General features: G+C 43.0%; 1 protein-coding gene across 3 annotated transcripts; it reads right to left on the reverse strand.

Moving 5' to 3' along the window:
• Window positions 1–244: 244 nt before the first annotated feature.
• dcaf8 (DDB1 and CUL4 associated factor 8) lies at window positions 245–13,077 on the reverse strand. Of its 3 annotated transcripts, none has more exons than XM_048255418.1 (13): window positions 12,845–13,077; window positions 11,774–11,851; window positions 11,616–11,699; window positions 10,705–11,351; window positions 10,142–10,282; window positions 9,837–9,931; window positions 9,289–9,399; window positions 9,047–9,177; window positions 7,893–8,000; window positions 7,588–7,718; window positions 7,184–7,303; window positions 3,371–3,487; window positions 245–3,063 (listed from the first exon to the last, which is right to left on the reverse strand). In XM_048255418.1, the coding sequence occupies exons 2-13, from the start codon at window positions 11,808–11,810 to the stop codon at window positions 2,953–2,955; spliced, it is 1,833 nt and encodes a 610-aa protein (XP_048111375.1). In that variant the 5' UTR covers window positions 11,811–11,851; window positions 12,845–13,077; the 3' UTR covers window positions 245–2,952. The 3 variants fall into 3 exon arrangements, with proteins under 3 accessions (XP_048111375.1, XP_048111366.1, XP_048111358.1); XM_048255409.1 differs by having other exon boundaries at window positions 10,705–11,369; XM_048255401.1 differs by having other exon boundaries at window positions 10,705–11,372.
• Window positions 13,078–14,173: the final 1,096 nt, after the last annotated feature.

Genomic DNA, 14,173 nt, shown 5'->3' on the forward strand with positions numbered 1-14,173 from the left:
TATTAGGGACACGTTCTGTACAAAGGCCTTCATAGCACAAAGACCTCTGAATTTGCCTACAAAAAGGACCCAAAGCCGCCATCTTGGGCAGAGATGGTACCCGGATCTCCTCATATAGGCAAAGATGGCAGCTTTTGGGTCCTTTTTATAGGCAAACTTCAGAAGTCTATAGCATAATGTTGCTATTTAATGATGGCTTAAACTGATGTCTTTTTGCAGCCTTGGAGAAAAACAAAACACAGAAGTCTTTCATCTTGTTTACTGCACAAATCATACATGTTTGTAACTGAACTGGTAGAACACAGTAGGCAGCAGTGGGAAAAATAATCATTGACCATAGACCTAAACATTGAGCCTATACCAGAAATAACATTGCCATCAGGAGGGTTTTCACAGGACTGTCTTTGGAAACAGAGAGGCAGTAAAATGACAGAAAAGGAAACCAAAACAAAATCAACATTAAAACTTGAATGTTGACGACATCCAATTCAGGTTCATGAATCAGAAACGATTAGAATTGTGTTGTGTTCAATTCATTTCAAAAGTACTTTTTTTTAATAATATAAACTTCTGCATTAATACCAATTGAACATTTTGACATCTTTTCAAAAGATTATTTGGTAAAGATGATTTCTTTACAGTTCATTTTAGTATATATATTTATATATAGTTATGTACATATAAATTTATTTAACTTATTTCACTTATACAAAAGAGAAGAACTGGAGCTAATTTTCCTCTCACATGAAAAACAAAAACAGGCATAAACCACCCTTTTCTTCCAGCGCTCCCAATAACCCCATCCACCCAGACTTTCCCCCCACCCCCAATCACCATCCCTTTGCAATCCTTAACAAACATCCCTGTAAAGCACCAACAGTTCAGAACAGTCCATCTTCACTATTTTCTCAATTCCACATCCAAATTTACAATCTCATGGGGAAAAAAATTTGTAAAAAAAAAAATCAAGAGGGATGGGATTGAGACATTCCAAACTGGGTGGAGTCATTATATAGTCTTGGTATTCCAGGGGTTTCATGAGCTTTCCTGTAACAGAGGAGGGGCTCTTTCTCTTTGAGGGGAGAGGGAGAGAGAGAGAGAGAGAGAGAGAGAGAGAGAGAGAGAGAGAGAGAGAGAGAGAGAGAGAGAGAGAGAGAGAGAGAGAGAGAGAGAGAGAGAGAGCGCAGACCTCCTAGCCTTGGTCTACAGTCTCAGGTGAAGATCAGAGGGGTGTAGACAATGAAATTTCAGGAGACAAAGATCCAAGTGGCTGCCCATATTAGAAAAAAGGGTTGGAGGAGCAGAGAAGGAAGTCCCCATCTTCAGGCTCCTGGCAAGTGCAAATACCAAACTACTGAGCTGGTGCCAAATCTTTATTTCAGTCTAAACTAGGTTTTTGACTTTTTTGACTTATTTTTTTTTTTATCTCTGAACAGAAATAAAGAGAAAGCAATAGAGATCGAGACAAAACAAAATGAAACAAACAAAACAAAAAAAAGCATACTTTCAGTAAGTTGAATACATAAAATATTGCATGCCCCCTCTGCGCACACGCTAGTCTTACAGACTCAAACTAAGCAGATCCCTGATTAAAGTGCACTCAGTAGCATGGGGAGAGGACCTGGAGAGAGCGCACAGCAAGATTGGGACAGGGTGAGGGGGGGGGTTTGCTGTCTCCCGGCTTGCCCTGCACGCACCTGTGGCTGGCCCCTACAGCAGGTGAAGGTGTGGTTCAGATCACCACTAGCAAGTGGGCTAGAGCCGGGGAAACATGCACCCAAAATACGACGAGACGTCAAGAGCGGGAAGCTCAGGCAAGCCTGCCCATGGCCATCCATGTCCATGTCCACCTGATTAGTGGCCAGATAAACAAAACAATAAGGGAGGGAGAGGGCGAGATTCACAATCCGTACGGAGCATCCGGGCACTCATCCACAGACGCTCCAGACAGGTAAAGAAGAGGAAGGAGCCTAGAGAAATGCTGGTTTGGGAAGAAAACACTGCACACACAACGAGCGATCGCGTTCCACCGCTTTACGTGTGTCACGCCAAGTACCTACCTGGCCAAAAAGTTGACTGATTGCGTCAGTGAGTGAGTGATAAAGTGAGTGAGTGAGTGAGTGAGTGCGTGTGTGTGTGTGTGTGTGTGTGTGTGTGTGTATATATATGTATATATGACGGAAAGAGCAAACAGGAACAGATTTTTACGATAGCCAACAAGACTCAATCCTAGATTCTGACAAATACTTCTGCGACTACTCCTAGGATGTGAGTGCTTGCAGAACTGGAGAAAATCTTCTTCTAAGATGTTTTAAAAAGGCATCGAAAATATTCAGGCTAAATCTTGGGCAGATTTGCTCCTGTGAGAGCATGTGAGTAGACTCAAGTGACTGAGTGTAATTGGAAGTCTATGAGCGTGATGATGACGTGTTGTATGTATAAGTGTTTATGTCGAGTGCAAACGAGGAAACAGTGGATGAGTGAGAGAGTGTTTGTGTGATTTATATGTGTGTGGTGTGTAGGTATGCTGTTCCACAGTATCTCTGTGTGAATGTGCTTCACGTTTGTGTATTAAGTCAGGTATGATTTTTTTTTTGTCAGCACTGACTTTAGTATGTGCTCCTCCATGACACTTACTAAGTGTATGTGTGATGTCCCATTGTGTGTGCGTGTCCGGTGATGTCCCACTGTGTGTGTGTGTGTGTGTGTGTGTGTGTGTGTGTGACATGTGTTTGTTCTATCGTTGCTGGCTTCTCAGTGTCTCTTGTGTGTACCAGTGGGTTTCCAGTGTCTATGTGCTTCAATATGGGGCTCTGAGGTGTATATGTGTGTGGATGTATGGATGAAATTAACATCTGAGTGATTAGTGAAAAACAAAAACAAACATTAAACAAAACAAAAATGTTTATAAAGGTGCATATGTGTGTAAGTGTGTGTGGGCGCACGTGTGGCTCAGGAGGACATGCACTGGACGTGGTCAGGACCGCCGTCCTCTTCATCAGAGGAGTCTGGTGAGCTCCAGGATTCATCCGTGTCCCCCTCCCCTCCTTCTCCACGCCGGGCCTGAGAACAAAAGAGTGAATACATTTAGTCATTTCTGGATAGCTAATGGTATAATGGTATAATTCCGGAGATAATTTTAATGTATTGCCATTCCAGTTACAATAACAAAAATAGCACAGATATATGATGACAGAGATGCCTACACTCCACAAGGATGGTAAGGTATTCTGATAGCGCTGGGTCTGTTTCAAACACTGTCACTTTCCATATCCACACAAACATTTCAAATCTATTTAATACTCCTATAGCAGCAAATAGCCTGGTCTCTGTACTGGCTCTGGGGCAGGTGCCTGGTGTGGCCACTCACCCTCTGAGGCCTACGGTTTCTCATGTGCCTCATCAGGAACCACAGCAGCTGTGTGTCATACTGGTCTCCATGGCGCACGCTGTCCTCATCACGCTCACGTTTGTTCTTCTTCATCACCTAAGCAACCAAAAAAACAGCAATCAGATTTCAGAAAATCAAATCAGTAAGGCAGCCAGTTAGTCAACAAAATGACCCTACGGTCATCTCCTCAGACAAGATCTTTTTACCACCTTAGAATCTTAAGTAAAGCCAAAACTATGTTTTCTTTGAAAGACTTTGTGATATTGATTCATGCGTTTATTTCATCCCGCCTGGACTACTGTAACTCTCTTTATTTTGGTGTCACTCAGTCCACTCTATTCCGACTTCAGATGGTGCAAAATGCAGCTGCAAGGCTGCTCACCAAGTCTAAAAAGACTTGGACATATTTCTCCAGTTTTGAAATCCCTGCAATGGTTACCAGTGAAATTTAGAGTAGATTACAAAATTCTTCTTTTTGTCTTTAAACAGGGTTCCCAAGTTTTGAGCTCAGCTTGGAGTGAGATTGGGTGGGTGGGGGGATCTTGAAATATAATAATCTTGACGGCTACCATGGCTCACCAATTTACAAGATGTATATGTAGCCTACTGATTGAGACTAATCTTGTATTTATTAGGCTAATTGCTTTATTCACTTGAGTAGCCTATTGTCACTGAACCATTGGACCAAGAATGTGCATGCCAAGACCAACTTTTGATGTTTTTTTTTATACGGACAGCAAGTTCATTATTTTGGGTTTCTATTACATTATGGTGGTTGGCAGCTCATTGTCTGCAGCAGTCCTGTATCTTTCTTAGAAAAAAATGTATGGGTAGCATACTTGTTCAAATTGATAACTCATTGATAATAAGCTAATTTTCATTAATTGTTGACATGGTCCATGGAGGCTCAGACGGGTGTCCCGGGACCTGATGAACACGGCGCTAAAAAGCACAAACAAGTGCGAAACTTGCAGCCGGCCCGTGAGACAGGAAAAGTGCAGGCAGCCACGAGAGTGAATGGTCGTATACAATGAACGTTGCTGATGTCTGGGTTACACAAAGCTACAACTACACTTCATTATGCTTTCTTAATGAACGACAGTTTAGTTTAGTTGATAAATAAAAAAATAATTTTGCCATAAAGTAGGCCTAGGCTATAGGCTTATTAGCGTTACAAGTGTTCATAGAAAGGCCTGATTTACACACACTGTTAAAGTGCCATAAGTAGTCTTGGCTGGTTTACCAAATGACAGACAGTTGAATTTCTGAATAAAAAGAATTTTGGTGCCGTTTTTAAATCTTAAATGTGTAACCCCACACAAGCTTAACGTGGTTACAGGGAGGGGATGTCCTATTTTGGAATTTTACCCGGATACAACGAATACTATTTTTTGATTGGATGTCGGTGGCTATTTATTTTTTTGATTTGGCTGGTGAGTGGTGCGCTAGTTCTGAACCCTGCAAGAAATCCTCTCATATCCATGCGCCTCTTCTAATAATTATGCAAATACTCCTAGTAATATTTCTGCGTGAGAAATGCAAGGTGTGGCGTGTGAGTGTGTGAACTTGTTGAGTTGCGTGTGTCTCACACCCATTGCGTGAGACTTGAGAACCCTGTCTTTAAAGCTTTAAATGGACAAGCTTCCCAATACCTAAGTGAGCTTGTACACTTTCACTGCCCTCCCAGAACTCTGAGGTACTCAGATAAACTACTGCTCTCAGTACCTCAGAGTCGTCTACTCTAAACAATAAAGGTGACCATGCTTTTTCAGTAGCTGGGCCGAAGTTGGGGCCCAAGCAGTGGGCCAAAGAACATATGCAATGGCATATCAATGGCTATTAAATTAAGTGTGGAACACGCAGAAGTATTATATTGATTTCATGGATAGGATCTACAATTAGGTGTTAATTGATATTACTACGCTAGGTCGAAGTACTCCCAAGTGCTATTGCGCCACACATTGTAGTTCTCCCGTTTATTCGCTAGGAAAATCGCCACGTTTCATGTTGTGTGACCTTACACATTTTTATCAACTACTCGTGCAACTGTATTTAAGTAGGGAAAACGTGGATGTTTTTTATTACTGCTATCTTCCTCCCTCTATGGCTACGTCTGAGCCCGCTAGCATAGCAACATGCTAACACATTCGCGCCGCGCACCAGAGCGTTTGAGTGCACGTACCGACAGGGGAGAGGTATGATTCAACTCGTGAAAGTTAAGGTAAGAACCAGGCTTGGAATTTCACCATTCTGGGGGCAAGGCCACTTTGCCTTCAGTTGGGCATATTTGGTGGGGGGCACAAAGGCCACATGTCAGGGCACCAAGGCCAAAGTTAACTATACAGTAGTAGCATATAAAAATGATCAAAGTTGTATTTAGCCTATTCACTGCAGTAGACCTGCATCACTGTATGAAACATTACAAAAACATGAAACATGACATATTACATAGAACTGTAAATCATCTGATCATCTAATAATTACAGATATTTAGGCTATATATATATATAACATTTATTTTATATTTGGCCTGCTATGAAATCATGTATTGAACAATTTAAGCACAGCTCAGCTTTAAGAAACTCAAATAGCCTAGATGCATGCTTAGCATTTTGTAATCATTAAGGCTACTTTCACAAACTCTTAGTCAGCTGTCCTCTGATTTACCAATATCTAGGCGATATTTGTAACATTTATTTTGTATTTGGCCCGTTATGAAATCATGTGGAACAATTTTAACACATTGTAAAACCTAAAGCCCAAATTTGGAGACATCCATGCATGTCGAAATTTACTGCAAATTCAAAACTGGATTACTCTGGAACGGCTAACTGTACAGGGGACTGCTTTACACCTTTGTTTTCGGTAAGGTCTGCTCTTTATTCTGATTTATGGTTTGTCATGTGTTAAAAGAAGGGTTCGTGAAGTATAAGAGATGAATGGGTAGGGAGATCATGGACGCAAAACCTTCAGTATAATGTATGATTAAATTGAATTATATTATTTACTTTTCTCGCGAACCGTTCAACAAAGCAATTATCAGCTAACATCGTTTAAAAGCTGAGAAAAAGCTCTTTCATGTGATACTTGTGATGTCTGTGTGATGATGAGTAGGCTACTTCGCAAGTAGTTCAACTGAGAAGAATGAATTTGGACGCACTTTCTTTCTTGCGCTGTCACTTTCTCCACTGCGTAAAAGACTAAATTCATTTGCGCTGTGAATGCTAAGATTATTTTGACAGGCCACAGGCTAAATAAAAATCACTATTAGTAGGACGCAAAGCAGAATATTGAAAGAAGGGGGCACCAAGGCCACCGTGGCCTGTAAACCTCTGATTTTCAAAGGGGCATCATGGCCAACGCAAGGGGCTACGACGGCCATGGCCGTCGTGGCCGCAGTGAAATTCCTACCCTGGTAAGAACATATATTACTACTGACATTGGGTGGCGTGTTCCTTTAAGTTCACAGTTAATGGATTATCACTGTATACATAATGAAAAATATGTTTGGTTGATAATTTTGCTTCACCATACTTTCTTGAAAACTCAAGCAGTCAATTAAACCAAATCTGAAGAAATTCCCTCACTGTGTTCAGGAGATATCTCCTTCACAAGAAAATATGAACAGACTGACAATGCGAAAACACGAGGCCTCCAACCATGACTGTCCACAACTAAAATATCTATCTATCTATTTACTAACTGTAATCTCCTAGCGTTGATTTGACAGCGTTCTTATTGACTGTATTGTGGGGCTGTGAGCCTGCTTGGGTGCTGGGTCTATTGCTTTACCTCTTTGAGGCCCTTCAGTGAAGTGGGTGTCTCTGCAGTGGGAGCCCACAGCTTCACATCGTGGTCCAAGCCACTGGTGGCCAGACCAGGGAGGTGGGGGTGGGGCTCGAGACAGTTCACCTGTACACAGAGAGAGAAGAATGGAGAGAGAGAGAGAGAGAGAGAGAAAGAAAGATAGAGATAGAGAGGGGGGGCAGGTGAAAAAGACAGAGGGACAAACATAATGAGGTTATGCATATATCATACCAGTTGCATGTCTTCTTCTGAAATGACAAACAGCACGACAAAACCAACGAGGAGTTGTATACCTCATGTCACAATAGCATGTAGCTCTCAGATGAAAAAAAAACTGTTTACAATGTCTTTCAATGTCAACACTTTCTTAATTGACATATTCAACTTACCACACCGCCTCTGTCTCCCTCCATGAATTGCACGATGCGAGCGGAGTTCTTGTCCCACAGGTAGATGTGTCCACAGTCACTGCCACTGACCACAAACTCACTTCTGGGGCCGTAGAAGTTCACTCCTTTCACTGAGACACAAGGCCAACAGAAAGCACCTCAGCACATGCCACATTCATTCTTCACAATCAGATTACAAAGCCAGGGCTTTCCTATTCACAGGCTGATTGCAGATCATACAGACTGTTGTGGGAAAACACAGACAGGCGTATTTGCTGCCTACTTGTGTTCTTTCGGGCACATACCTGTGGCATTATTGCGGTGGCCTTTGTATCTCCTATGGTAATCAGCACCGTCACTGTGGTTTGAGTCAAACAGGTAAATGTCTTCGTCATTGTAGCTAGCTAGAAGTTCTGGGGGAAGAAATGCTTTATTAGCCAAATACAAACAATCTGCTTGGCACAATTATGAATTACTCAATGGGCTATGTGCATTTATTTTACATAACACAGTTAACAATACGAAAATACACTTTTTGAAAACATCCTTTCAGGTGCAATATGTCATTTTTCATGTCATCCTTCTAGACCCCCCACAAATTCTATAATACTGAAGGAGCAGTGGCATGCTTATCAGTATTACCATACAATGCATGCATCTTGACATTCTAGTCTTTTTTATTCCTTTTTTATTCCTTTGTTGTTAACTTTTACAGAACCACCATTGAAAGTGTTATCACTGGGAGTATAACAGCTTGGTATGGAAATAGCACTGAGCTAGACCGTAAAGCTCTGAAGAGAGTAGTGAGATCAGCTGAACGTACCACCAGAAGTGCCCTACCCAACCCACAGGAAATTTACATAAGGAGATGTCAGTCGAGAACAAGAAAAATGATCAGGGATCCCAGTCACCCCAACAACTGCCTCTTCTCTATCCTACGGTCTGGGAAACGTTACCGCTGCCTGAAGTCCAACACGGAGAGAATGCGGAATTTTTTTTACCCCCAGGCTATCAGGATTCTAAATGAGTTGTAGCAGGAGCAGCAGCATAGCCTAAACACTTTGCACTTTCTTTCTTTATTCTTCGCTTTTTTTATATATATATCCTTTGCACAGTCTTGGAGTCAGTGGAACAAGCGTTTCACTGCATTTATAGGCTACCTGTATAATGTATGTGACAAATAAACATTTGATTTGAATTTAATTCCTTTGTTGTTATTCATTTGCATTTATTTTCAAGGCAAATAAATTAATACAAATCCAATAAAAGCCTGTGGGAGGCGAACAAGATGCTTGCAAAGCACGGTAATATTATGCAACACTTGTCTTTTTTAAAATCATGCCTTCACTATTACATCACAGTAAGCCTCAACACATTTTATTGGGCACAATAAAAACAAAGGTCTTGCACCTTTAAACCAACACCAAGTAACATGTGCAGAAGTAAGTGTGCATGCTACCTGTGCCATCGTGACTGTAAACCAGGCAAGTGATGTTTGTTTTGGACTCGCTGTTCACCAAGTGGGATGGGCAGAACTTCTTCAGAACACCATTGTTGTTGTTTTCATTAATCTTTCTTCGGTCATAAATCCTAGTGGAAGACAGCGGACAAACAATTTGCATTAAGAAATGCAGCAATGCAGGTCAGTGACGTAGAAGGAACACAAAAGTAATTCATGGTTCATCAAAACATGCGTCTCACCTGACATACTGATCTCTTCCTCCAACAGCAAATTGGTGTGTGTTGGCAGGATTCACAAAGATGGTGTACAAGCCCACTTTCTTATCGCCCTCTTTGACCACCACTAGTTTACTGACATAGAGAAAGACAGACAGACAGTGAGAAAGAGAAAAAAGACAGAAAGAGAGAGACAGCCAGTGATAGAGAAGACAAACAGAAAATACAAGTGAGTTCCAAAGATACTGTTTCACATATTCGAAAAGAATCCCAAAGCCAGCCAGTTTAAAAGCACTCGCCCAAACAGAAGCAGGATGCAGAAGCAAGAAGCTGCTGGAAAGCTCCTAACTTACTATTTATACTCTCATGGCTCAAGCATCCACGGGGACCCAGTGTTTATATTACATTCTGTCCCATGCCAGAGGTGGCACGACTAACGGAGACACTACAGCAAATCTCCAAATATGACACCTGGGAAAACTTTTCTATTCTGACGGGTTTAATTAAACAGTCTTTTTTATCCTGGTTTATGATACACAGCACCCGATTCTACAAGATTGACTGGGACTTACTTTGCGGGCCGGTCAAGACAGAGGTCAATACCAAACACGACTGCGTCCTCTCCAGCAGAGAGGAAGGAACAGCGAGAGTCGGGGTCTAACGCCAACTGGGGCACAGAAGGAGAAAGAAGGGGGGATCGAGGGGGGGAGAATGAAAGATAGAATGACAGAAAGAATGAAAGAAAAAAAGAAAGAAAGAAAGAAAGAAAGAACTGACTATTAACTAACTATTAACACCATGGCACCAACATTTGTTTCTTGTGAGATGCAAGATTTCCACCATGGAAGTCATGGCAGCTCCAATGACATAGGCTTACCTTGTGTGCTGCCCCCTTGTGCTGTGCCACTCTCTTGGTGTTCTTGCAGCGCTGGGTGGCAGAAAGCTCTGCCACACGGATCTGGCCATCGCGAGCACACATCGCCAAAGTGGAGTCTCCACTGTGTGGCAGAAACTTAGCCTGGCATAGGGCAGGAGACATGAGTGCACATTTAGTTAAGCACAAGGCTTACCTTTTTATCCAGTTAAGAACTTCTCAGTTAGTTAGTAGATTAATTACTTATCAACAACAGTACTTTTGACATAAAATCATACCAGATAGACACCTAACCTAATCTGATGTCAATTGTTCATGGCTTTTAGGGGGACGAAAGTGCGTGTGTGTGTGTGTGTGTGGGGGGGCTTGACCTAAGCTCAAAACAATCTGTCCAAATTGTCCTGAATGAGTTGTGACAAAGGACTTCTGCTGTGCATTGCAATCTAATGACAGGGTTGCATCATGATGGGAATTTGACTGTCCATCGTCCAGTTTACTGGCATTCTCTCCCTGGTCAGTCAAACTACTAGTGTATGGTCCTACGCCTGCCTCATCCTCTTCCTCACCTGAAACACGTTGCTCTTGTGGCCACTGTCAAACTCCAACTCGGCACGGAGCTGTGCCCAGTCCCAGATGACCACGCGCAGGTCGTCGCTTCCCGAAGCGAGGCGCGTGCCCGATGGGTTGAAGTGCAGCGTGTTGACGCAGCCCGTGTGCCTCTCCAACCTGCCCTGCAGCTCCAGGCGCTGCACCAGGCCGCGGGCGCCACAGACACGTCGCACAAACTGCCTGGCGCCCCAGCCGATCTCCCGCGCCCGCAGCGAGGGCACGGCGCACCACCCCGGCACACTCATCTCGTGCACCTCTGTGCCCAGCCACTCCTCCATAGCCTGCTCGTCTTGGTCCTCCTCCAGCTCCTCATCCTCCTCGTCGTTCTCGTCCTCTTCTGAGCTGGAGGAGTGGCGGGCTGTGCCACTGCCCCCACCCCCGCCGCCACTACCAGGACGGTTCCTCTTCCTGGCTGTCCGTTTGGTACCACCGCTCCCCGCCTCCTTGACCCTCTCTCTGCGGCCTCCCTCCTCGCTGCCCTGCTCCCCTTCCTCTGTCAGAGAGTACAGGCCGCTGCCGTCCATGCTGTCTGTGTCCTCTTCCTCATCCTCCTTGTTGCCCTCTGCCTCAGCCATGGGTCTGTCCTCTCCCCCCTCTCCTGAACCTGTGGCAGGGTTAGAGTCTGCTGCAGATGAGAGATTTCCCAAAACCAAACAAAAAACAATATTCTTTATTATTATGAATTCTACACAACTAGTATGCAAAGTATAATGTGAATATTATGCACAAAATGGAGCCACATGCTACTGTATCAATTTGATGACAGGGAAATTCACAATGCAACATTTATCACAAAAAAAGAACTATAGAGGACAGACAATACATTTAAAGAAAAAATGGTCTCCTTTCACAAAGTGGGCAAAAAAACCTGTGTCAGGGTATGCCTGGACCTCTGCAGCCGAGTCCCCCTCACCCCCTCTGCCTTCGGCAGAATCTTGGTCTTCTGCACCACCTAATGCACACATATTATCGTCAACGTGTCATCAGGAAACTTAAAGCAAAATAGTAAGTACTGGCGGTGCTTACCACTTGGTACACTTGATTTGCCCTCAGCATCGGCCATCCTCTCGAGCCTTCCAAGTCTCTCCTCCAAAAGACGAGAGGCTTTGAAAAAAAGTGATATAAAAAGACGGTGAACTTATACGTATTTGTAAGTTTTATTAGGAACTCCACAGCCCACTTTTTTAACGTCAGTTGCCCCATGTTGAAGCTAGTCCACTACACAGTCTGCCTGACGATGTCTAGACAGCCAACGTGGGTGCGTCAAACCCATGTTTCAGTGGACGGAACGGTGAAAACTTTCACGCAGCTGTCAAAGTAACGAGTAACGTAGCCCACCCACATGAACGATCACTAGAAAGCGTAGGCCCATTCGATCATCGTTTCCTACAAAAATCTGTCTTTAAATGTTTGATGCTAGACCACTGAACAGTAACATTTTGGAGGTGGCAGTCCCAGCTCATGCAACTAACTTCGCATGTCTCGACTTTGAAAGTGAATGCATTGCTAACTGTTATGCTGTTAGATTAACTTGGCAAGTATCGTTATATTATTAAACTATCGCCAAAAAATCCCGTTGACGTCCAGGGAGATGAGTGAATAATTCTGTCAATTCCATTTTATGACATAATATGTCTCCTCTTTGTTGTCAAGGTGTAGATCTGACACTCGCCTACGTAGTTGGTCACGCTAACTAATCTTAGCACCACAATGTGACATTAGTCGAAAATAGCAAACAGGCCAGTTAATGGTAGGCTAGTTCTCAAATGCATGGGGATTTAATAGTGCTAACATTACTATTACTGTTTAGTGCCAAAAGGTTTCAGATAGCATTTCTACCCAAGCTAACGTTTGCCAAAAACCTCTCAACCTTTGGCATACAGTAGGCTACTGCAGGGCTTAGCTTGTTATATTTTCTAATATGTGATCTTGTAAACAGCAATGGAGTACGTGGCTGGTTGCTACTACTTTCTACCTGATTACACAGGCCTATGCGCACACAAACTGGCTAGAGTTCTCTAGCCATCTAATGTTAGCTAGCTAGGTATCGACAGCTACCCAGCTAAATGTTTTGCTAGCTAGGTGATAGCTGGCTACCTCTGTTTGTAGTAGGCCCGAAGACTCCGCACTGTAGTCCTCTACGCAGATTTTAGTCCTCAATCTGCAAATCAGGTACCTCGAATGGAAAGCCTGAATATGAAAATGCACGATTCGTGGAACCGGTACATCGACAAGTTTAAGAAAATATAAACCAGCAGATGACGGCTAGAGCTTGCAGCCGTGCTTGTTCTGTTTTGACTGATCTACCTCACACTCTTCTCTATTCCCTTTCCGGCGAGCGAGGCGCCCTCTTCCGGAAATGGCAGACTATTTAAAACCCAAATAAACAATGTTGGGCCCATAGACAGTAAAAAAATAGGTTGAGCCCCTACTGCCCACATGGCCACCATCTCATGTGGCCCTTGGGCTATTTGGGATAGGTAGATGTTGCACACTGGGCGTGTAAAATGCCACCATCAGTTGAAAGTTTTAATTCCTGTAGGATGCCCAGTGTTCATGTTCATGATGATGCCCGACTGCTTGCATTGGGGGGGGGGGCGGAGGCAACTATCCTAAACTAGAAAATGTAATTTCGAGGAAATTACCAGTGCATGAAAATATAAACATACTGTGTATTAACATAAAATGCCAAACAAACTTTTATTTGGAAACAGTTGGCAGGAGTCATAGTTGATAACAACTGACAGTTGAAATGGCTGCACAGTTAAATAATTTTAAATAGTTAAATTATTTAATAGTGAATTATTGTAGTGAGGACATGTATTTTGAAACAGTTGTGGGCAGAGGAAATAGTAGTCTTAGGAGAGACAGATTGTATGCTTAAAGCCTGAGACAGAGTATATAGTTTAAAAGTTGAATGTAGATAGTGTAATGGATGTTGATCAGGGGTGAAAGTAAGCCGGTACTGGCCGGTACGGAGTACCACTAAAATATTTGGAGAGGGTACGCCGTACCGGAAAGAAAACTATACTGTCTCTGAAAAATCAGTGCACTTTCAGCATGACAACACAACTGCTTACATCAAATTACCAGAAGCAACGCGTTTCCCCCAAAATATATTTCATATACATTGTTCTGAACTGTATCTAAATTGTGTCTAAACCTCCCGTGCAGCTGGACAGACAACGAGCAAGCTATAGCGCGCGTACAGTAGCCTAATTGCGCCAACCTGCACTGGTATCCAAAGTGTTTTAGCAGACGGACGTTTCTTGGAAAGTCTCCGAAATAAATAAAAAAACATACAGGCTAAAGAAAAATATGTTGATGTTTCAATAGCCTATTCTGGTTTTATGTGTGCAGTGTTTCGCTGGAGAGACAAGAGACAGACAGCGTGTGTACGGTTTAACCAGATCTTGCGCAGCAATA

The sequence above is a fragment of the Alosa alosa genome, chromosome 1, assembly GCF_017589495.1.
Source record: "Alosa alosa isolate M-15738 ecotype Scorff River chromosome 1, AALO_Geno_1.1, whole genome shotgun sequence".
Taxonomy (NCBI): domain Eukaryota; kingdom Metazoa; phylum Chordata; class Actinopteri; order Clupeiformes; family Clupeidae; genus Alosa; species Alosa alosa.